Source organism: Erithacus rubecula (genome assembly GCF_903797595.1).
Source record: "Erithacus rubecula genome assembly, chromosome: 2".
Lineage (NCBI taxonomy): Eukaryota > Metazoa > Chordata > Aves > Passeriformes > Muscicapidae > Erithacus > Erithacus rubecula.
This window is the reverse complement of record NC_136685.1, coordinates 75,247,293-75,269,226: the sequence shown is the minus strand read 5'-3', so window position 1 is coordinate 75,269,226 and position 21,934 is coordinate 75,247,293. Positions and strand designations below refer to the sequence as shown.

Sequence of the window (21,934 nt, the reverse complement as noted above, 5' to 3'; positions counted from 1 at the left end):
CCAATATGCTAATATGCTTGTAGAACTAATATGCTCCAATCACATATTTTAGAGGTCTAAGTTTTAATTGGCATATTCTGTCTCGGCAATACCTTTTCAAGTAGTGAATTACAGAGATGTAACTATACTAGAATTATCTTGCTGGTAGGAAAAGTTTCCTTTTGCTAGGTCAGACAACTATACTATCCCAATGGAAAAAACCCACTGGGAAAACACCTTCCTATTATACATCAGTTTGCATATTTTGTTACCTTTTTCTGAAGAGCTTTCCCTAATCCAGATAGTTAATGTCAGAGCTAATAAAAATGAGCTCATAAAGAACACACAGATAAAGTGAGCACTCTTTGAAATAATTTAAAGACTGAGGGGTGTTACAGGTTGCTGGATCTGAGAACAATGTAAGGTCAGCTCTCCCTTAATTTCTTTTGACTTGTTTCTTCTAGAAGAGGATATGATACTGTTCTCACTCCAGTCTCACTTGCCAACAAGGTAATCCTCAAGCTGCTGAGTCAATATGTGGTTATATACAGAAGCATTTTTCAAATATGAGAGATTGTGTGTCCACTGGGAAAGCTCTTTTTCACACTTCTCTCTCAAGCAAAACACAACTAAATTATTTCTCCTAAGACACATTTTATTAACCTCTAGCTGTTCTTGATGCTCTCTCTTGACTTCTCTGTACCTGTCTTAACAATCCTACTGAGGCTGAACACAGACTTGTTTTCCAGGGCTCAACAGCACAGTTTTTCTGCAATAAGCACATTTTTCCAGTCTTTCACAGAAGAATCTCAATTTTTATCTGTTACATGGGTAAACTTCCATTTATGTTAATGAAAATGATGACTCATTCCCAGCTACAGCTCTTTACATCTGTCTGTATTAAATTCCCTATTGTTTTCTGAATCACTTCTTAAGTACATCCAATTTGATTTTAGGTTTTGTATTCCAACAGGGCTGGTAAACCTTTCAAACTCTGTATCATCATCATCAGTGTATCCTCCATTCTGTCATTTAAGCCATCTGTTAATATATTGGTTAGAACAGCAAAAGACTTAGAACCATAAAATAATGGGTTTTTTTCCTTCTGTTATGAAATAATGTATTGATTTTCAAAACACAAATATGCCAGTTGTAAACTTAATATTATTATTTTTACCTAGAATTTCCACAGCATCTCTGGAGATCCAGCAGTTGCCTAGTGGGATTTTTTCAAGGTCACTTAGTTCATCAGGGATTTATCTCACAACACAGGCTATGGCATCCTATAGCTGTCAAATGGTTCATGTATAATAAGCATAACCTTCTCATATTTCTGATACCTTCAACCATGAATGGGGCAGGGAAAAAAATAACAGGTCATGTTGCTAGCTGAACTGTTTTGGTATGTTTTTAATGCCTTGGTCACAGCAATCTACTAGACAGAAATACATATTTACTGTCTCACATACTACAACCATCTATATTTTGATGTTGTCAATTATATGGCAAGTTTTGTTTGCATAAAAAAGATAAACACAGCCCAATGATCAGGTACTGTATCGTGTAATCAATATAAACTACCCCTTAGCCCTCAGAAAATAACTCATAGAAGATCAAATGGGATCTTCCTGTGGAACAAATCCAGGAGAAGCAATTTTTTTTCCAAGTCATCAAAGGCAGACATTTGAATTGCCATATCCATTTCAGTTACTGGAACCTATGGCCTTTGCAAACACTCAAACTTTTCAACCTTGGTATCCAGTGACTGATCTCACAGAAAGCCAGCAGTAGGTCAGAGAGGGGAACTGTGTCACCTTTACAATCTGAATAGCAGTTCATGCAGAATGGCCAGTTCTGGGGTCAGTCTGTCTGATCAGCTTGACCATGGTATCCATTACTAACTCAAAAAGATCACTGATTCTTTGTGGCATTCAGGAAAATGAATATATCACAACTTCAATGCAAATGCATAAGAAATTACTTTTCTAAGTAAGTTGTAGCACACAAACTTCAGAGGTTATTAAAACATTCACATTCTCAGCAGAATATAGTCCATTATGGTGTAAAATAAGAGTAAGCAGCAAAGTGTTATAGTGCTTGTCAAAAACTGTCTCTGTATTATCTCAGGGTACTTCCTCTGCAAGTTTGTTCCTTGTACAATTACTTAATATCTTGTTTGCTTGTGGAGTAAATTGTGCAATGTTTTTCTGTTGCCAGAAAAATAGAGAACAATTTCTTGAAGTAAAGCAAGTTCCTGTTAATAAGTATTTGAAATTTTATGATATGCCTATGAAAAGCTTGTTTTATCCAGAATTAATGGTCCAGTTAGTAAATATTCCTGCTACCTGTAGAAATGAGTGAGTCTACAATGCATTTCATTTATTCCTTCTTTAATGTTTTCATTAAAACATGGTAACTTTAATTCATGAACGAGATGTTTATTGTGGGATACCTAGACTAAACCAGTCATACTGTTCCAAGAAGCCAGGCCTCACTAATTTGAGCAGCACTGACTCAAGCAACTACATATAGTGAGGCAAGCCCAAAGAGAAGCTCTAACAACCCTAAATGCAAATGCAAAAGCCATTTCAAATTGGATGATTTATCTTATAACAATTAACCTAATCTGATATGACTCTGAGACATTAGGAATAAAACTCCAAACAGTTTGCCTACTTGCCTCATTGTGGCAGTTGGCTCCAAACTTCCCAAAGAAATCAGATTACTCTTAACACCTTAACAAGGTTCTGACTTCCTTTTCACACATTAATTATTACAATACGTTTTGGTAAATTCACATAATGTGTGATTCTTGAATGTCTGAAATTAAAATTAAACAGAAGCCTTTCCTAACAGCAGACAAGTTGTATTTGTGATGATCCAAAAAGGCATTTTTTTATGCAGCACAGCTTATTACAGCCTGTTGAGGTGCTTCCTTTCCCTTTTCCCTTTTCTCTTTCTACCATACAGTAAGCCAGAGGGAAAGCAAAATCGCACTGGTGGTGGGAATGAAGTGAGCCTTTGCCAACAGTTAAAATACATGGAAGGGTGACTATGTGCAGAGAGCTATAAGACATCCCAAACTTCAACAGACCAAACAGAACACTACAATTGCTCATATATTTACTTGTGGTATGTGCCTTAATTTCTGAAGTGTGCAGAATGACAAAATGGAGAAATTGTTGAGAAATCTACAGCAGTATCTGGCCGAAACAGCATTACTCAGCTGGTTTCAAGCACTGGGTTTTTTTTACCCCCAGGAAAAAGCCCTGAACTAGAACTTCGGACAAGGTCTGACCTGGCCAAAGCAGTGCAAGAGTGCCCTCCTCTGGCACAGCTCAGGCAGGGGACAGAGGGTTGTTCCTCTATAGTCTGAAGAGAAGGAGGCTGAAAGGAGGAACCAAAATCTTAATGTTTGGGCAAATGCCAAGAAAAACCCAGAGTGTTTGGATCAGGTGGACTTCTTGATCCTTCACTACTCATGTATGACAAAGCATCCAGAAGACCAACTCTTAAAAACCTACTCACTGTTATTTTACATAGGCAGAGGCAGAACATCTATCCTTTGTCTCCTTCGGTGTCTCTTTGATGTAAAATTCCATCTGGATCTCAGCTGGTCAGAAAATCCATAGACATGGAAATAATTAAAGCAAGTTTTCTTGTATTATCAAAATTATGTTTAGAAAATGAATAATAATTAATGTCTTTATAAATAGTCTATTGAAAGCAGAGAAGTCAAATTACTTAATTGCTTATATTCAGAGATCAAGTCAGAAGCAGACAATGAGAAAATACAGAAAATATTTCCAAAGAGTGAACAATATTTCATCTTTCTTAGGTACCAGCAGTGTCACAAAATTGTCTTCTGCTTCACATCAACCTACATGTATTTCACTTATACTTAGAAAATTTCACTTATACTTAGAAAATGTATACTTATACATAGCACAGGGTCCAGTGCATGAAACAAGGAGAGACAGAACTAGTCACCAGCTTGTCATACAGCCTCATTTGTCACTGTTCCTTTTCAGCACACTAATAAAATGTGCATTTGTGACTCATCTTATTGCATAACATTCTTTCATTAACTATCATTGTCCCAAGTTTCCTCCTCAAAGCTGATCCAGTGTGATATTTCATCTCTTTCTCTTTTGTCTCCTTCTTTACAGTGCCCTGAGGACTACTTGTGTTTAATCAAGAGGTGCACTACTTTTGTGCCCCAAATCACCAGTTCTAGCAGTGTATGCTGTTGGTCTTGTTAGAAAACAAGTACTAAACAGCTTAAAATCCTATTTCAATAAATAAGAATTGCAATGAGGCAAGAGAAAGGTTTGCCTCAAGTGCATGCAATTCTTTGATGTGGCATTGTTTTGTTACCATCCTTATATGTAGTTAAATAAAATGAAAAAGTAAAACCAAGGAAACAAACAAAGAAAGGAGTCTATACTCCAGAGAGGGATCTGGACAGGCTGGATCAGTGGGCCAAGGCCAGTGGTATGCAGTTCAACAAGGCCAAGTGCTGGGTTCTGCACTTGGGTCCCAACAACTCCTTGCAACATTATATGCTTGGGGAAGAGTGGTTGGAAAGATGCCTGGGGGATAAAGACCTGGGGTAGCTGGTTGACAGTGGCTAAACATGATCCAGTGTGTGCCCAGAGGGGGCAAGAAGGCCAATGTCATCCTGGGCTGTGTCAGCAATAGTGTGGCCAGCAGGACTGGGGCAGGGATTGTCCCCCTGTACTCAGCTCTGGTGCGGCTGCACCTCAAGTGCTGTGTCCAGCTCTGGGCCCCTCACTGCAAGAAGGACACTGAGGTGCTGGAGCAAGTCCAGGGAAGGGCAGCAGAGCTGGTGAAGGGTCTGGAGCACAAGTCCTGTGAGGAGTGCCTGAGGGAGCTGGGGGTGTTTAGCCTGGATAAGAGGAGGCTCGGGAATGATCTTGTTGGTCTCCACAACTGCCTGAAAGGAGGATGGGTAGTGAGGTAGGGGGGTCTGCCTCTTCTTCTGGGTAACAAGTGCCAGGATGAGAAGAAATGGCCTCAAGCACCAGAGGAGGTTTATTTTGGCTAAAGGAAGAATTTCCTCACTGAAAGAGTGGCCAGGCATTAGAACAGGCTGTCCAGGAAGCATTCAAAGTGTAGTTGTAATACATGGGAACATAGTTTAGTGGTGGACTAAGCAGTGTTAATGGTTAGACTTTATCTTAAGTGTCTTTTCCATCTTAAATGGTTCCATAATTCTATTATTTCAGTATTTGAAATCTGTCCAATAGCAGATCTGCTCTGCATCCTCTGGATAGCAGCTTCCACAAGCATCCAAGACATCCCAACAACACGGAACAGCACACTCATAGCAGTGCAATTAAATATAATAATAGAATCATGGAATGTCTCAAATTGGAAGGGATTCATAAGGATGAACAGGTCCAACTCCCATCTCCTATGACTAAAAGTGTCATCCAAAAGCGCCTTGAACTCTGACAGGCTGGCTGTAACTGAGTAAAGAGATGTCAGAAACTGAAAGAAGCCTATTGCAAAAGTCTTGTAACAAAGAAATTCCACGTAACAGCTAAGAAAATGAGGTGCTCTTAACAGATGTCCTGACTGCTCACTTTTTAAAAGGGAAAATCTAACTATACAAGTATCTATAGGGACATTTTGTACTATCAAGACAATTTTTATTGTAAAAATAGGTTATGTGCAATTATAGGTGATTTTTCCTGCTGCTGCAAGGAAACTGATATTTGTTATAAAATGTCCACAGAGAACCTTATCCCAAATCATATTTGATATACATGCAAATTTGAGTGGTCCTTGGATATGGTAAAGTAGGAACTCCCAGTCATGGTCTCTCCATAAAAAACAGATTGGGTTTTACTTGTTAAAAATATATTGAGATGGACCTCTCAGTGATTTCCTTTAATAGGAAATAATTTAATAATTTAATAATATATATTAAAAAGAAGGTTCTTTCTACAAATCGAACCACTGTTCTAATGCAATTTCTGGACCTGTATATTTTCCAGTTTGTAACATAAATATTTATATTTATATCCATGGCACTTAGTAAGTCTATGTATGAAATAGAATTAAATATATGTAGCATGAATGCCACATTTAAGCCTGTTTCCTCAGGATGTTAGGAAAAAAAGTGTCCTCTCAGAATAAATATTGGTCTTCAGTAGGGAGCAAAGGGATGGATTTATCTGCTAAGCTTAAGTGGAGTTATCTGGGAGCTTTTCTGAAAGTCATTGAACACAAGAAAAGTGAGATCCCACTTTCTGATTGTTCAAAGCACAGACCACAGCCACAGCCAGCGTTTGTCTCTTATTATAACAGGTATTAGCCACAGCATGGGGAAGGGGAAGGGGAAGGGGAAGGGGAAGGGGAAGGGGAAGGGGAAGGGGAAGGGGAAGGGGAAGGGGAAGGGGAAGGGGAAGGGGAAGGGGAAGGGGGAGGGGAAGGGGAAGGGGAAGGGGAAGGGGAAGGGGAAGGGGAAGGTGGTTGGTTCGGCCCACCAGGAGGAGGAGTTTTGCAGCGCAGTGGAAGTGACCTCACTCCCGGGCCAGCGCCGGGCTCCAGTCGGGGCGCGCCGTGCGAGCAGCCAATGGCAGCGCCGGCGCCGCTTGTTGTCGCCCCGTGAGGCGGCTGCGCCCTGCGCTCGGTGACGCCGCCGCCGCCGCAGGAGGGACCCGGGAGGGCCCAGGCTCCGGCAGCAGCTCGCTCTCGCCGGCCCCGCAGCCCCGCGGAGGGCGGGGAGATGCAGCCCCCGGGCGCTCAGCAGCCGCCGCTCTACGCGCCCAGCAGCGGGGACTTCACCTTCGTCTCGTCGGCGGACGCCGAAGGTGAGCGCGGGGCTGCGGGCAGGGCCGCGCTCGCTGTCCCGGGCAGGGGCTCGGCCCCGGGGAGCGGGCTGTTCCCGGGCCGCGGAGACTGGAGGGGCCTTCCTTGCCCTGCTTGCCGCCGCCCCCGCGGCTGGTGTCGTGGCTGGGGGCGGAGCGGGGTGGCCGCTGTCCCGGGGCCGCTGCCCTGGGGCCGTGTCCGCGTCACGGGAGCAGCACCAGCGTGGCAAAGGCGGCTCCGCTCCCCAGCTGCTCTGAGAGCCGGAGCCGGGCTTGTCCCGGCTTCGTGACACAGCCGTGGCCGCTGTCACTGCCCGCTCCTCCGGCTCCCGTGCTGCTGGGAGCCCACTTCGTCCTACCCAAGATTGTGTCGTACGTTCACGTTTGCTGTGCCAAAGCGTCTGCCCCGTGTCTCCTTGCAGCACAGTCATGAAGCAGAAAAACAAGCCGTGTCTGTAGTTTAGGGGCTGAAATGTGGCCTGCTGTCAAACCGCCGCACGAATGGCAGTGGTGTACCAGCAGGCCGTGAAGATCTGGCCAAAAAACTTCAAACTGGACATGCAGGAGTCAACATCGGACAAACTTACTTTGTTGGAGAGTGGTTTTGGGGTCTCTCCCCATTTAAATAGCAAGGATTCTCTTATAATGGTGGCTAGGGAATCGTATAAATCCTTACTTCCCACCTGGAAAGGAATTGCTGAAATGGAGAAATTACATAGAATACCTGTTCTTCAATGAATTTCATGATCCTTCTGAAAATAAATAAAAGTCAACAGTATAGTTGTGTCTGTGAGGGGTTTTTGTTGCTGAGATTCTTTTGCTGATTAGTTTTCTTTTGCTTTTTCTTCACCTTGGCCTGAAAAGGGATCCCCATTCCTCTCAGCAGAAGCTCTCTGCTTCTTCCCTGGAAGTATTTGTTGGGCAATGCTGAACCCAATCCTGTAATGCCACCTTTCTGGTATGTTGTGTTGAATCACACTTGGCTCCGTGTTTTTTATGAGCACAAGCAAGGTGTGATCTCCTGCCTGTTCAAGTGTAGTTCTGTCCTCAAAGTGCTGCATAGATCTACTCTAGCAAAGAAAAACATAAGCAAAATTAAATGTCTTGATATTTTAGAACTAAAATACTACACATTGCACTCTAATTTTTGTGTGTTTTCCAAATCTCCATCTATATGAAAAAAATAAAAATTAGCTGTTTCATTTCCTCATCTTATTTCTGTGGGATATAGAAGCAGTATGGAAGAAAGCTGGAGTGAGGTTCACAATTAGGTCACCAGACATAGTATAAAGAGCAGACTGTTTGGGGTTTTGCATCTTGTGCTGTTTTTTTTTTTTTTTTTCCAAAATTAAGAGTCAAGACTCTTTTGAAAGTTGGTTTTCTATTAGGCTGTGTTGAAATGAGGCATCAGAGAGACCCTGGTTTTGCTTCTGTGGTGTTCAGCCTGAGACAGTAGCAGTGAAGGCACCCAGACTCTCACTAGGAACCATCAGTGTCATCAGTTCTTGGCAGATTTTCCAGTGCCCAGTTGCCCTGAAGTTAAAAATCTCACTCAAAGCAGCCTGCAGAAGGGAAGGTGACCAGTCCTTCTTCCTGTAGGTTTCTACAGCTTTGTCTTGCTAAACAGACTTAAGATCATGTTAATAGATTTTGTAATTCAAAAGTGTGGTTGCAGGTATTCATTGTCTGCTAAGAGGAATCTTGGTAAATACAACTTGTGTAGGAGTTCCAGTGCCTCAGGATGGATTGTTAGCAGTCCCTGAGAAAGGAGAAATACATGGCTAGTTGGACTGCTGTGTTTGCTTCTTGGGACAACTGCATTTATGCACAGAGTAGCCAGAACCTTTCCTTGCAAAAAGGTGTGATGTTGTGGCAAAAACAAATGTTGCTTAATGACAAAAGGGTCCCACAGTCAAGAGAAAACTTTTCAGGCTTCAGCTTGGTGCCCAGACATTAGGGTTTTTGTTTTTCCCTCCCTCTGTAAGCAGCAGAGGAAGGCTTTGCTTAAGTCTGGTGAGAATGGTGTATGTGTGCTGGGAGTGTGAAGAGCAATGAGAAATTCCTGCTTTAAGTTACAGTGATCTTTGCAAGGGTTCTGTGCAGATGGTGTTCCAAGAATCAAAGGAATGGTAACTCACGATTATGAAATACTTGAAAAACATTTATGGAGAAAACTTGAATCTGAGTGGCCTAGCAAGCTGTTCTGGGAAGGAGAATTTTATTGAATTAATTGTGATACTGAATGATCAATGAACACTTACAACATGTCTGCTGAAGACACTGAGATTCTGTCACTGTACAAATTTTGTTTCTATAGCACTAATATTTCCAAAGAGGATGTTGCAAATGTAATCTACAAATATGCCCTGACCTGCCTCTGTGAGTCTGTTTCAGAAGTACTTGCTACAGTTAGGTGAGAGATTTGTGCTGAGGAACTTTAATGTGTGGAAAACACACAATGATGAAGAGGCAAAAAAGTACTTTCTTTATCTCTCAATATATTTGTAGTAAGCTTGTACAAAATATTTACACATTTCTGCTTGGATTTTTCTTTTTCAGCAGATAATGGAAATCCATTGTTTCATAAGGGAATAATTATTCCCTTATACATCTCTTTATTTTCTTGAAATTGCAACTTTTATTTTCCTATGCTGTTTTTTCCATCTATATATAACTGAATAAAATGAGCAGAAATTTAATATTTATTGGTGATTTTGCCAAAAATCAACCAGAACATGGATAAATTGCTCTTTGTTTTGCTTAGTACTGTGGTAGAGAAAGATCAGTGTATCAAAGAGAACTTATATTACTTCTTACTGTCTAGAGCCTAAGGATCTCTGATGGCATTCTTTCTCTAACATTTTCAGCTGCATTGAAGGCAGGCCACAAATTAAAACATCTTCAAATGTTTTCATTTTATGAAGAATTTGACATAAAAGCAGAGAGTGGTTTTGGCTAAAAGAATTCCACTTTAAAAAAATGAGCACTAAAAGAGGTAGAGAAAACATTTATAAATAACCCACAATTTATGGCATGATGAGACTCTCATTAGTTCCTTCTTTTGTGCCTTTAAACACTTAATGATAAAGCATAAATAGAAGCCTTTCTGTAACACCACAACACTGTGTCATAAAACAAAAGTCCCATCTAAAAGCTAAAACCTGGTATTTGAGACCGAACCCAACATTGTTACTATTGCAATAAAACCACAAGTACACTTTCTAATTATGTATCTGTGAAAGTATAATTTTATTTTATTATAACTTTGAATGTTTTATGGTGATGACCAACACATGTAGCTTTATATGTTTGTTGTTTATCTTCCAGTACTTTTAAAATCAAACAGCTTTTGGCAAGAAATAAAAAGGTCTATCTTTTTCTCCCTTTTTCTTTAGATCTTAGTGGTTCCATAACAACTCCAGATGTTAAGCTAAATCTTGGAGGAGAATTCATCAAGGAATCTACTGCGACTACATTCCTAAGACAGAGAGGGTATGGCTGGCTTCTGGAAGTGGAAGATGATGACCCAGAAGATAACAAGCCACTTCTGTATGTTGTAATTATTTTTGGGTATCTTATCTTTAGATAAGAGAAAGCAAACAACTTGTAATCTCTGATTGTCTCACAGCCTTGTGCTGTGACTAGAATTCTGTTTGACAAATTATTTGACCAAATGAGTGTTTTCTGGTGCAAGAATGGAAACATTGTTTCTCATTATGGATTTTAATCTCCATAAGTATAAAGTTTATATAGCTTTTCTGCTTTTATCTATTGGTCTTGTAATGGTTTTTAAAAGAATGACACTCAATTCTTTGTATATTTTGCATTCATGTTTCTTGATGTAGTGAAAGAATCGGAGACTAAGCCAATCCTGTGGGAAGATTCCCGTTAAGTAAATCTCAGTCAATTCTGTCAGTTATTCTGAAGCAAAAGCATTGTGAATCATGGCTATTACAATAGGGATGTTTGAACCAAAGTAGCAAAAACTTTGTAATTTTTGATGCTATTTTTTACTATAAAGCTAGATTTATAGGGTGCTAATTCTGAAGGACAGTAAGTCTTTAAAACTGAACGTCTCCTATCTGTTATTCGGTTCACAAAGAGGTGGCTGCCTGAAGAAAGTTTGTATCTTAAGATTACTACACTGTGAGTCAGCCAGCCTGATCCTTCTTCTTCACTTAAGCAACTTTGTTCTCAGTGTCTCAGTGTTTTCCTGTGAATTAAACATAATGATGCTTTAAAAAATTGGAGTGAGATAGAGAGTACTCTGGAGAACTCATATGTGAATGTTGTGAGACAGCAGATGTGTGGAGAGGTTAATAATGACATTGCTACTTGGGAAGTGGTTTAAATTAAAGTGTGCAGAAGTAGCTCCTTGTGTGAATAAGTCTGTTTTGTAAACCTCAGACTTTCAATTAAGAAACAGGCGGGTGTAGTGAGGTGACAACATAAGGATTCTGACTTTTGTGTGATTTGTTGAATATTCCCAGAAACGTGTCATAAAGAATTCTTGCAATCCAAATCCTATTAAGGATTGAAGGAGCAGTAGCCTGCTAAGGGGAGTTCACTAATGCAGTGCTACTGTGCAAATGTTTTGTTCAATAAAGTGAGATTATTTTTTTTTCACTTTCTCATTGGACAGCCTTACTCCAGACACTTGTTTCCTTCACACTTTCAGGTGAGGTAGCTGTCAGCTCCATGCAAAAGACAATTTACTCACATGAGAAACTGCCAGAAGACCTAGCCAACAAGGAAAAATTATTTCTGTACAGAAAATATTTGTGCTACACAGTCTTCAGAGTAAAGTGTAGGTTCTGCTACATCCTTTTTAGATAAATGGAGGCAAATAGATGCTTCTAGTCTATTCATTAGATTCATGGATGGTTAAAGAACAATTTTTGTTACTTAGTCACCAGTTAGTAATACGTCTTCTGAAGTAGCTTTAGTAATAATAATAAAAAAGTTGCCTTGAGGGACTGAATTAGCAGTATTTAACTTTTTTTTTTTTTTTTTGTTAAAGAGAAATTGTGATGGATCATGTCTTTGCATTTATTTCTCAGTTCAGCTTTTGTGAAGAAAAAGCTAAAAAGTTAAGGCTTTGGACAAAACTTTCATAAATGGACCAAGGATATATTTCTACATTTTTCTTCACTATGTTCTTAAATGTAGAGCACTATATCTGATGGAAGTGTCTTGCAACTCTTCAGAGCTCCTCAGTCATGACTGAAGTTCTGCACATAAAGAATTGGAATTGCCCATTACTTGGGAAGTCTGATTCCTTCCTCGTTAGGCTAGGACAATCAGGGCAACATGTACCTGCTAAGAGTCCTGAGCAGAAGAGTCTTCTGGTCAGTTTGTATCTGCTTGCAGAGTTTGCAGCAGGAAGCAAAGAAGACAATGAGAGAAGGGCAAGATTTATTGATACATATTGCTGCTAGTTCAAGTGACTTCTATTTATTTTACCTGTATTTATTTTACCCAGTGGAAACAAGCCAGAAGTTAAACAATAGGCATAAACTGGTCTGTTGAAAACTACTGTTGTTGAAGGAAGTGAAGCTTTGTTTTCTTTTAAAAAGTTGGTTTTATGTGATGAATTTAGAATGGTTTAAGATTAGTGAATGCAATTGTATTCTTGCAGAATTTGAAATAAAATATTTTTGTAGTAAGTGTGCTCATGGCTAACTGCTTGGCATAGGAATGCACAGACATTCTTCATGTATGCATGTCTTTGACTTGTAGTTGCAATGATACAAATGTGTCACCTGTCCTAGTGCATCTGAAAAATAGACCTCCTATCTTAATGCAGACTCTCAGGGTATCACAGAATCATAGAATAGTTTGGGTTGGAAGCGACTTTTAAGATCATCCTGCCTCTCTTGGGCAGGGACACATCTTAAGATGCACCCCCTGTCTTGGGCAGGGACACCTTTCACCAGTCCAAGTTACTCAGAGCCTCCCCATCCAGCCTGGTCTGGGTATGCTGTGTATGTTTTCTGTTCTCAGTCATGTAATTTGTTCTTGAGTAATTGAATAATTCTGACTGTGTCCCACCACTTACTGAATGCAGCATGAAGGTATGGTGTTGCTTTACTGTGGACAAACTGTTCCTTTGCTAATTGTGGCTTCAGAAAGCCTTGTGGCTGACAGGAGACTTGCTCTATAAACCTACTCTTTGTCCCTGTACTTATTTTTTTAGCTCTGTTTCATTACTGTGGTGTATAGTAATGCTCACTTACTTTGCAATTTCAGGGAAGAACTCGACATTGATCTGAAGGATATTTACTACAAAATTCGATGTGTGTTGATGCCTATGCCATCTCTTGGGTTCAATAGGCAGGTAGTGAGAGACAATCCGGACTTTTGGGGTCCTCTGGCAGTTGTCCTCTTCTTCTCAATGATTTCATTATATGGACAATTTAAGGTAGGTATAAATCTTCTGCCTAAAAAGAAATCTGAACTAAATTTGGGAATGCGATTGCTAAGCAATTTGCATTCTTACGTAGGTAGAAAGTCTTTTTTTTCCATACTAATGTGGGGCATTCCAAGTGCTGTTTCTCAAGTTAATATGTAGAAAGACATCAGTTAGGAATGTATTAAATAGCCCACGGGTAAGTTAATCATGATGAAATGTCAGATTTGTTTTTATACAGTAAAACAAAGGAAAGATATGGTTTCTAGAGGAACCAGATTGATACTAATGGGTTTATAGTCATATTAGTGAATCTTTCCATTTTAATTGTAACCTTTTGTTAACTTGCTTTTTATTGCTAAAAAATGTTAGCAAAAAGCATTTGTTTGGATGCCATGAATTCTAATTTACTGACAAATAAAGCTGCTTATTTAATTCATACTATATGACTCCTGTTATATGGTATATTTAATCTTCATTTGTGACATTTGCTATTTTGTCATCCCTGCTCAGTTTAACTTTCCTCTGGTCAACAGACTTTTTCCATGATTCCTTTTGAACTCCAAGGTGAATAGCTGCTCAGAAGCATTGTATATATTTAATTGACTTCCATAAACACTGTTAGCTTTTTTCTTTATGTTCTGATTAAAATAAAGAAGTGTTATAATTTATAGTAACAATTTGAATGTAAGCCTAGGTGCTCTTGCATTGGAAATCTTTGACTAAATGTGTGGTTACAGTTGTTTTAAATGTGACCAAGTATGGCAGTAAGCCATATGTAAACCAGCAGAATGTGCTTATGCAAGGATTCTTGTGAATGGTGGGATAAAATCATTCCCTTTGGGACCTCTGGCTTCCATATGGTGTACCAAATGCTGACTAAGAACTCACTCTCAGTATCTTGTCTCTATGAGGCCTGAATTGAGTAGACTAAACCGCTTTATTGTTCAAGGCTTCTGGGTGCACCAGTCACCTGTCTCCTTGGCAAAGCAAGGACCATTCCTTGATCTTGTGACAGATGAACCACCTCCTGAAGTTTGTGTACCTCCTGTACTGCAGCACAGGGGCTGATGTTTCTTAGGAACGATGGGTTTACCATATGGATGCAAGAGTGCTGTGTATGTATGAGGAGGAAATGCTAGCAGCCAGCAACAGGATGACTGACAGCAGCTGGACTAGATGAACCCATAAGTGGGTTCTAAACTGGAGAGAGATGAGCACTTCTGCTATAAGACTTTAATCTGATACTTTTCTTTTAGTCAGCGGAGGAAAACAGGAAGTAAAATGAGGCTATGTGTTTTCACAAATACTTTAAAGCCACTAAATTTTCTTTCGATGCTGCTGTGGTTTTTATCTATTTTTTCCTATTTAATTCTTCTGGAAATAAGGAACTTTTAATTAAGCAAAGTTTTGAACTGACCACTGAGTTAATTTTTTTAAGTTCAGTCATTATATGTTTGGAAATACAGAGACTGGACTTAGACTGTCATTTCCTTCTAGAAAGGCATTTCAGAAAGGAGAGCTTTACTTCTAGTCTTCCCAGTGGCTCAACACCAAAACCAGCTAAGTTAATTTGAAGGTTCTTTTAAGAATGATTTTAGGATTTCTTCTGTAGTGTAAGAGCAGAACAATGAAAGAAGCAAGAAAAAATAATGGTAGACTTGTTTTCAGGAATCTGAGGCTCTTTATTAAGTTGTCATCATCATTAAGTTCCACTAAGACTTAAAGTCCTATGTCTTCTGAGCATTCTTAGTTTGAGTAAAAGATAAAATGGCATCTTTATAAATGAAAGAAGGAGAATTTCAACTCCTTGTATTGGTGGGGCTGACTTTTAAAACCTGTCTGAGCCCTTATTTTGTAATAGGTGAGATATGAAGACATTTCTGGTAGTTTTAACTCAACTTCCTATTTCTGTTGCAATACTTCCAGAATACATTTGGTGTAAATTCTGTGTGCACCAAATTTACCATTAATGCAATTCTGTAAATGTAACCCCTGAACTTCATTTGCTAATTACAGTGTGATACTAAACATTCTTCTTGCCATAATTCAGAACTCAGTTTTGCATAATAAAATCCTTGACTGCAGTGAAAGCAATTATGGAAATGGATTTTTCTTCTTCATAATGACAATTGCTCATATAAATTAATTGTTTTTTATCTCTCAAGGTTGTTTCTTGGATTATAACTATTTGGATATTTGGATCCTTGACAATTTTTTTACTGGCCAGAGTTCTTGGAGGAGAAGTAAGTACCTGTATGGGAAAAGGATGTAGAGAGAGGTAAGGTAAAGTCTCTTGACAATGCTTTTTAGCAGTAGTTGGGTTTTCATAGTGCTTGGGTTTGGATCTTATAACCAGCTAAGAATGGCTGCAGTTGCTAAGTATAAAGTCAACATTTCAGGTTTTCAGTCTCAAAAATGAAGTCTAAAGTACAGAGATCATCAATCAATCTCTTGGTGCAATAGATGTGTGCTTGGAAGTGATAAACAATCTGGTAATTTCTGCTGTGAATCCCTGAAATTCTGTCAGCTTCCTGTGATCCAGAACTGAAGTCCATTCTTGCGAAAGAAATGCTTTCAAGTTTTTGGTCCCTGGACTAAATGGACTAAACTTTTTTTTTTTTTTTTTTTTTTTTTTTTTCCAAATGGGAGGCTAACAGCAGTTAGATGTCCTTATGTGTAATGCACCTCACAGTGTTTTTCATTCATGGCTTGAAGCAGTTGAACCCATTAAAGTATAAAAGCCAGAGCATTTCTCAACTGCAAAGCCAACTGGAGTTGTGGCCTGCATCCCTTCCTCCAGCTGCTTGCACCAGTAGGGTTGCAGTAGCTGCTTGAGCTGTTTACAGATTGACTCATTAAGTGATTTAGGTGTAAACAACAAAATATTACATAGAGCAAGGCCCACAGACAGCTGCAGTGGAACAGTCAGGAGGATAAAACTTCTTAAAATGGATCTGCAGCATAAAATGCATTGAACTGTGTTGTGAAGAACTAAATATTTAGTGATGCTTGGTTTTTATACTTTTGCTATGGATATTGTATTAATGATGCACCAGTGTTGCAGAGGTCCTGTGTTTTTTATTTAAACTTCCCTTTTAATCATAATTTCTAGAGTCTTCTTGTGTGAATGCTGTTTTGAAAGACAAAGTTTTTATAAATGTGATTGCATGGTATTTCTGCATTTCAACACAATCCAGATGCCCTTAAATCAATCTGGTTTATGCCTCAAAATGGGAAATTATCAGATGTATAAACTGGAGAAGAAGTATAGGTTTGCAGAGCTTGTCATGAAGGATTATCATCCACAAGAAAATGCTTACAAGATGCCACTACTTTTCCTGTCAAATCCAAGAAGCCTAGCTGTGCACAGGAACATTTCAGACCATAGTAGGGGAAAATCATACATTTCCTTCTGAAGTTAAAAGTAGTTACGAAGTATTTGGAACAACTGTGTTCTAGATACTCACAATAAATTGAAGCTCGAAATCAGAATTCTGTGCCTTACAGGGATCAAGTTTTTGGTGTCATCAGAAGACTTAAAACATTCATGTGCTTTATGTATTTATTTATGTAATATGGTTATGAGTATATTAATGCAGAAAATTATGCCTTGGCTGATTTGACAACCAGGACTAGAGCTGGTCTGTGAGAGGTCTGTTGCAGTTCTGTGCTCCTGGATATCATATGTAAATGCTTCATTTGAAAGTGATCATTTACAGTGTTTTGGGGGGCCAAAAAAAAGGACAACATATTTCTAATTTTAGGGTTTAGCATGCAAAACCAATTTTTACACTAGCAAGCCTCCTTTAGCTGAAATTTCATTAGTATAACACATTATAACTGTTATTCATAGTGTTATAACAAAAACAAATTGTATTTGGTGACAGAGATTGAGTACTACAAAGCTTATTTTTATGTGCTTGGAAATTTCAGGTTGCTTATGGCCAAGTTCTTGGTGTAATAGGATATTCCCTACTTCCCCTCATTGTCATAGCACCTGTACTTTTGGTGGTTGGATCATTTGAAGTTGTTTCTACCCTAATAAAAGTAAGTTCATATCATTTATTGAGAATTTAGTTATTTTTAAGTCACTCTCTTAACACTTCAGGTAATCTGCTGAGGAAAACATAATGATGTGTCAAAATTTTCAGAACTACAAAGTGAGCTTTGCAATCCTTTTGATTAGCATGGTGGAAAGTATATGTGGTTTTAAATGCTTCATTTGAGTGCTTGGGGATATACAGTGCTGTTGCTATAACAACACCTGTTGTTACTGGAGTAGCTTGTATTTTGTATTTTGCTGTGCTCTAATAGTTGCATTATAAAAAAGATGGGATTCTCATTTTGAGGAGAGAATGCATAATTAAACCCCAGAATGAAGAATCTGAAAATAAGCTGTTCTCTCCCTTCCCCCATCACCCAGATTATTTTTAGTCTCTGCAGCATGAATATGATGTTAGTCATTGTTCTGAGGCCTCCCCACAGTGGTAGCAGTACAAAGCTCTCAATACCCTTTGCAGAGAAGGTAAGGCTTGATCTGATACAGAGATGGGAGTGTAAGGCACAAAGAATAACCTGCCTGATACCACCTGCTGCTGGACACCTTTTATGGAACCAGCAACATTCGCTAAAAGATCCCAGAATGACATAACACTCTTGAACTTCTTAAAACCTTTTAGGTAGCCTTGGAAGTTACTGTTGAGCCTGGGAATGTTAAGTGATAAAATTCTGTTATGAGCTAAGCTGTACACTTTCTGGAGGTTTACTCTGTTGATTTCATTATTTCTGTCCCTTTAGTTTGCTGGCAAACATTATAATTGAAACACAACTAGAGTGTATGATAAGTAACAAAATTGCTTTATTTGAGATTTGATAATCTGTGATTACTGATAAATGATAGTCAGAATGTAAATCATTAGCTTGCCAGTTAAATAATACACAACTTCAAAATAAATATACATTAGTGAAGCCTCTGTTATGTGATTACTACTCACAGCCTTAGGTTAACTGCAGGGTGAATCTCTGCAAGGTTCTTGTCTTTGCACCACTAGTATGAAAATGCATTACAAACCCCAAATGGCCAAAACTTCTTGGGCTGTGGCAAGTACTACTTCTTATGTCTGGCTCTGTGTTATACTGAGAGAAGTGATTTATACTGTGGTATTTGGAGAGACTTTCTTGTGGTGTCAGCTAAGACTGTTCATCTTCTTTTTCAGTTGTTTGGAGTCTTTTGGGCTGCATACAGTGCTGCATCATTACTAGTTGGAGAAGAATTCAAGACCAAGAAACCCCTTCTAATTTATCCAATCTTTCTATTATACATTTATTTTCTGTCCTTGTATACTGGGGTGTGATCTAGTGTAAGATGTGGCCAGAAACCATATTTCAGTCATTTGCAGACTGATAGTGTGTAAGATTAAGAAGGCTGGAGATAATACAAGTGACTGTTTTGTATCCAGTTGTTGAGATGTTTTAAGATGGAAGAGCATATTTGTGTATATTATTTAATGAAGCAATTGTAGCTATATAGATTTGTATCAAAGTTCTAGGTTTGTTTAAGACTCTTCAGATTTTAATGAACAAAATAAAAGAACCTTGTGTTTTATAACAAAGCGTAGCAAAACTGCAACTCGATACCTGTGCCAAAAGCACTGGGACCAGATTACTATAGTCAAGAATTAAAAATGAGAAGTAACTGTTAACAATCTCAAAGTGCAATTTTTCTTTTAAGCTTAAACACAGCTGGCTTTTTTTGGCACAGCAAATTCTGTAGATAATATATATTTATGAAACAGTCCTGATTGTTCACAGAATAGTCTGTATAATCAAGATCCAAGAAGATACTACTTTTAATTTAGTGCCTCAATTACTGTGATTTGGCTGTTGAGTTTTTATAAATTCCAATTTCTTTTCAAAACATGTATATACTGTGTATTTTGTATCTATGGCTTGTGTGTACCGTAAATACTCCTTGGTTAAGGATGTATATTGGGTTTTTAAAAATTGAAGATACAAGTATTTGAAGTTTTCATTTATTATTTCTGACCAAAGGAGCAAGATATTTACTGTGTGACATAATTAATTAAAGCGCATATTTAGAGAATCAAATTATTTTACTTAAAAGTATAAATTCACAGAGAAATGGGTGAACACCTTTCTCAACACTAGTGCTGGCCTAATGTTGGAGGAAAAAAAAAAGATGATCTATCCAATTTGTGTGATCTTTAAACAATGTTATTTTATGATGACAAAATAAAAATACTGCTTCCCTAACAATGTTTTACAACATCTTGCTCTGTTTTGCTTTTAATAGCATGGAATTAAACATGCATCCTTTCTTAAATTTTTTAATTTTTTTTTTTATTTTCACCAATACTATTAATCCCTTGTAAAGAGAAATAGGAAAGATTTGGAAGGCCAGATTCTCCCTCCACTAAACGAGGCAGAGTTACAGCCTTAGTAACAGTAGAGTCTTGCTAATTTTGACTCTCGAAGGATTATGTAATAATGTGATGACATGTTAAATATTTCCTGTGTACTGTGTTGATTGCTTATATAATGGTCCTTATGGTAATACTTCTTCACAAGGAAAGTCCACTGAAGTACACTTTGAATGGTACTAATGCAGGCATTTGCAATCTTCAGGATTTAATATCAACAAAAAGCATTTCCCATTGTCCCCCCCCCCACCCATCCTTTTTTTTTTTTTTTTTCTAAATGCTACAAATAAAAATCAGCCAAGATAAGGTAATAGTAAGGGCTGTCCTGGGTCTGTGATGGACATATTTCCATATCAGAACTGTAGTTTTTTCAGCTTTTTAGACTGTGTAACTAGCCAGCTTGGTAACTTATTTTTACTAGTCATTACTGATGCAAAATACATAAATAAATTCCAGCTCTCCCACAAACCTTTAGCTTATTGCTTTCCTGGCTGATGCTTGTGTTGGTTTTAAACGGAACCACTTGAAGTTAGTGCTGGACATAAATTACAGTGTAATACTTGAGCTTGTAGTATATAAAAAGAGAAAAATTGGTAGAGTGATTGACTTTTCACCTGATTTTTGATTTCTGAATAAGTGGTGGTGAAATTAATACAAAGTAGTACTAAATGAATTTATACCAGCAGCAGCAAATTTCTTACCTACAAGTGTTTTGAGAGCATTCATTACATTCTATTAAAAAAAAAAAGAATGTTACAGTGTATTAAAAGAAAGTGTATTAGCATTGGAATCTTGCATGATAATCTGGTTTTAATTGTTTTTTTTTTCATGACTTATATTTCTTTTTCTAACAGGAATATCCAACTATTGTTATAAGACTCCACCCTGTGAATCCGTTTAACTTCTGTCCCCACAAAGGTGAAGGGCAAGAACACATTTAGGTTACTAGGCTGTCAGAGTGCTTTAAGCTTAGTCCTCTTTGCACAGTTGTTCATGAGGTGTTTTGTACATCTGAACTGACTATGAATATCAAAAGGACACAAGAATGTTCTATTGAATCTCCAAATACCTCCCTTTCCGGTAATGTTCTGCAAAATTTATAGTTGGAATTTTAACTGTTCCTTTCCACAGACTTGGCACATGTATAATATGCGATGTAGATAAAGCACTTAACATAGTACATATTTTGTACCCAATTGCAGATTTGCACCTTTTAATCTCAGTGTCTTTAGGGTCACTTTATGCGTATGTTGTGCAAGAAACATACAAACAACTCTCAAATGACTCTGATAGTTTGTAATAACTTTGCATTCAACAAACTCATATTTTTAGATGAGGTATGTGTGTAAATACAAGATGTATTTTATAAAAAAATTAATTAAACTTGTTTACAGAATGTATGAAGCTCATTTATATTTACTGACTTAATACTGAATAATTAATATTCATGAATTAAGACACATCCATGTTCCTGTGCATGCCACCAATATATTGAAGCTATACATAGTACCAGTAGCTTTGAGGCTATAAATTTTTGTGATAATCAACATACTGCTTCAGTCTTTCAGTCTAAACTGGAAACTTAGAGCACATCCATCTGGAAGGAAAATTGCCTTTGTAAGATGCAACACCTCATTTTGCAGTGGTGACATGGGTATCACACCTTGGTGAGATGCATTTTGAATGATCTCTAGAGAGCAGCTAGGTATGTTTATCCTGTTTCCTCTTCTACCCATCAGACATACTCTGCTGTTTATAAAAAAGTTACTCTTACTTGAAAAGTTGATGAAATCCATTGTTGAGACAACATACAGGTTGAGATCTGCTGTAATTTTATCGTTATCCTTATTGGTGTTAAATGTTTTGCTTGAAGTACTACAGCAAGTTTAAAAGCTGTTCATTTTGCTCTCAGGACAATTTTCATTAGCCTGGGGGGCACACATACCCATGTCGGTTTGGTTTGGTTTCCTTATTTTTCCTTCACGCATTGTATTTCTTTAAAAATTTCCCTGCTAGAGCAGCAGCCCGTGCTAATTTGGGTCCTAATAAAAATATTCCGTAGAAAACTTTGTGTTTGAAAATTAGCTTAAAGACCATCAGTAGCCTAAAAACTTTGTGAAATATTATCAATTAAAGCCTATGGCAGATAAAGTAACGCGTACAGGTAGGCTGAGCTATACAAACCGAATCGGTATTTTAGTGGGTGAAAACGGAGAATCTTAACAAAATACAAAACGCTTTATTAAACTGAAATAATTTTTGAA

At 38.1% G+C, this 21,934-nt stretch overlaps 1 protein-coding gene across 1 annotated transcript; it reads left to right on the top strand.

The window, feature by feature from the left end:
- The first annotated feature begins 6,560 nt into the window (after positions 1-6,560).
- On the top strand, positions 6,561-21,074 carry YIPF4 (Yip1 domain family member 4). Its single transcript, XM_079332554.1, has 6 exons — positions 6,561-6,821; positions 10,214-10,367; positions 13,068-13,239; positions 15,396-15,473; positions 17,164-17,277; positions 18,447-21,074. The coding sequence occupies exons 1-6, from the start codon at positions 6,737-6,739 to the stop codon at positions 18,582-18,584; spliced, it is 741 nt and encodes a 246-aa protein (XP_079188680.1). The 5' UTR covers positions 6,561-6,736; the 3' UTR covers positions 18,585-21,074.
- Positions 21,075-21,934: the final 860 nt, after the last annotated feature.

Bases quoted from the DNA above. Each gene is read 5' to 3' on its own strand.
- YIPF4 (XM_079332554.1), top strand. From the start codon at position 6,737: ATGCAGCCCCCGGGCGCTCAGCAGCCGCCGCTCTACGCGCCCAGCAGC. The intron at 13,240-15,395 runs GTAGGTATAAAT...TTATCTCTCAAG, and splicing joins CATTATATGGACAATTTAAG to GTTGTTTCTTGGATTATAAC. The intron at 17,278-18,446 runs GTAAGTTCATAT...CTTCTTTTTCAG, and splicing joins TTGTTTCTACCCTAATAAAA to TTGTTTGGAGTCTTTTGGGC.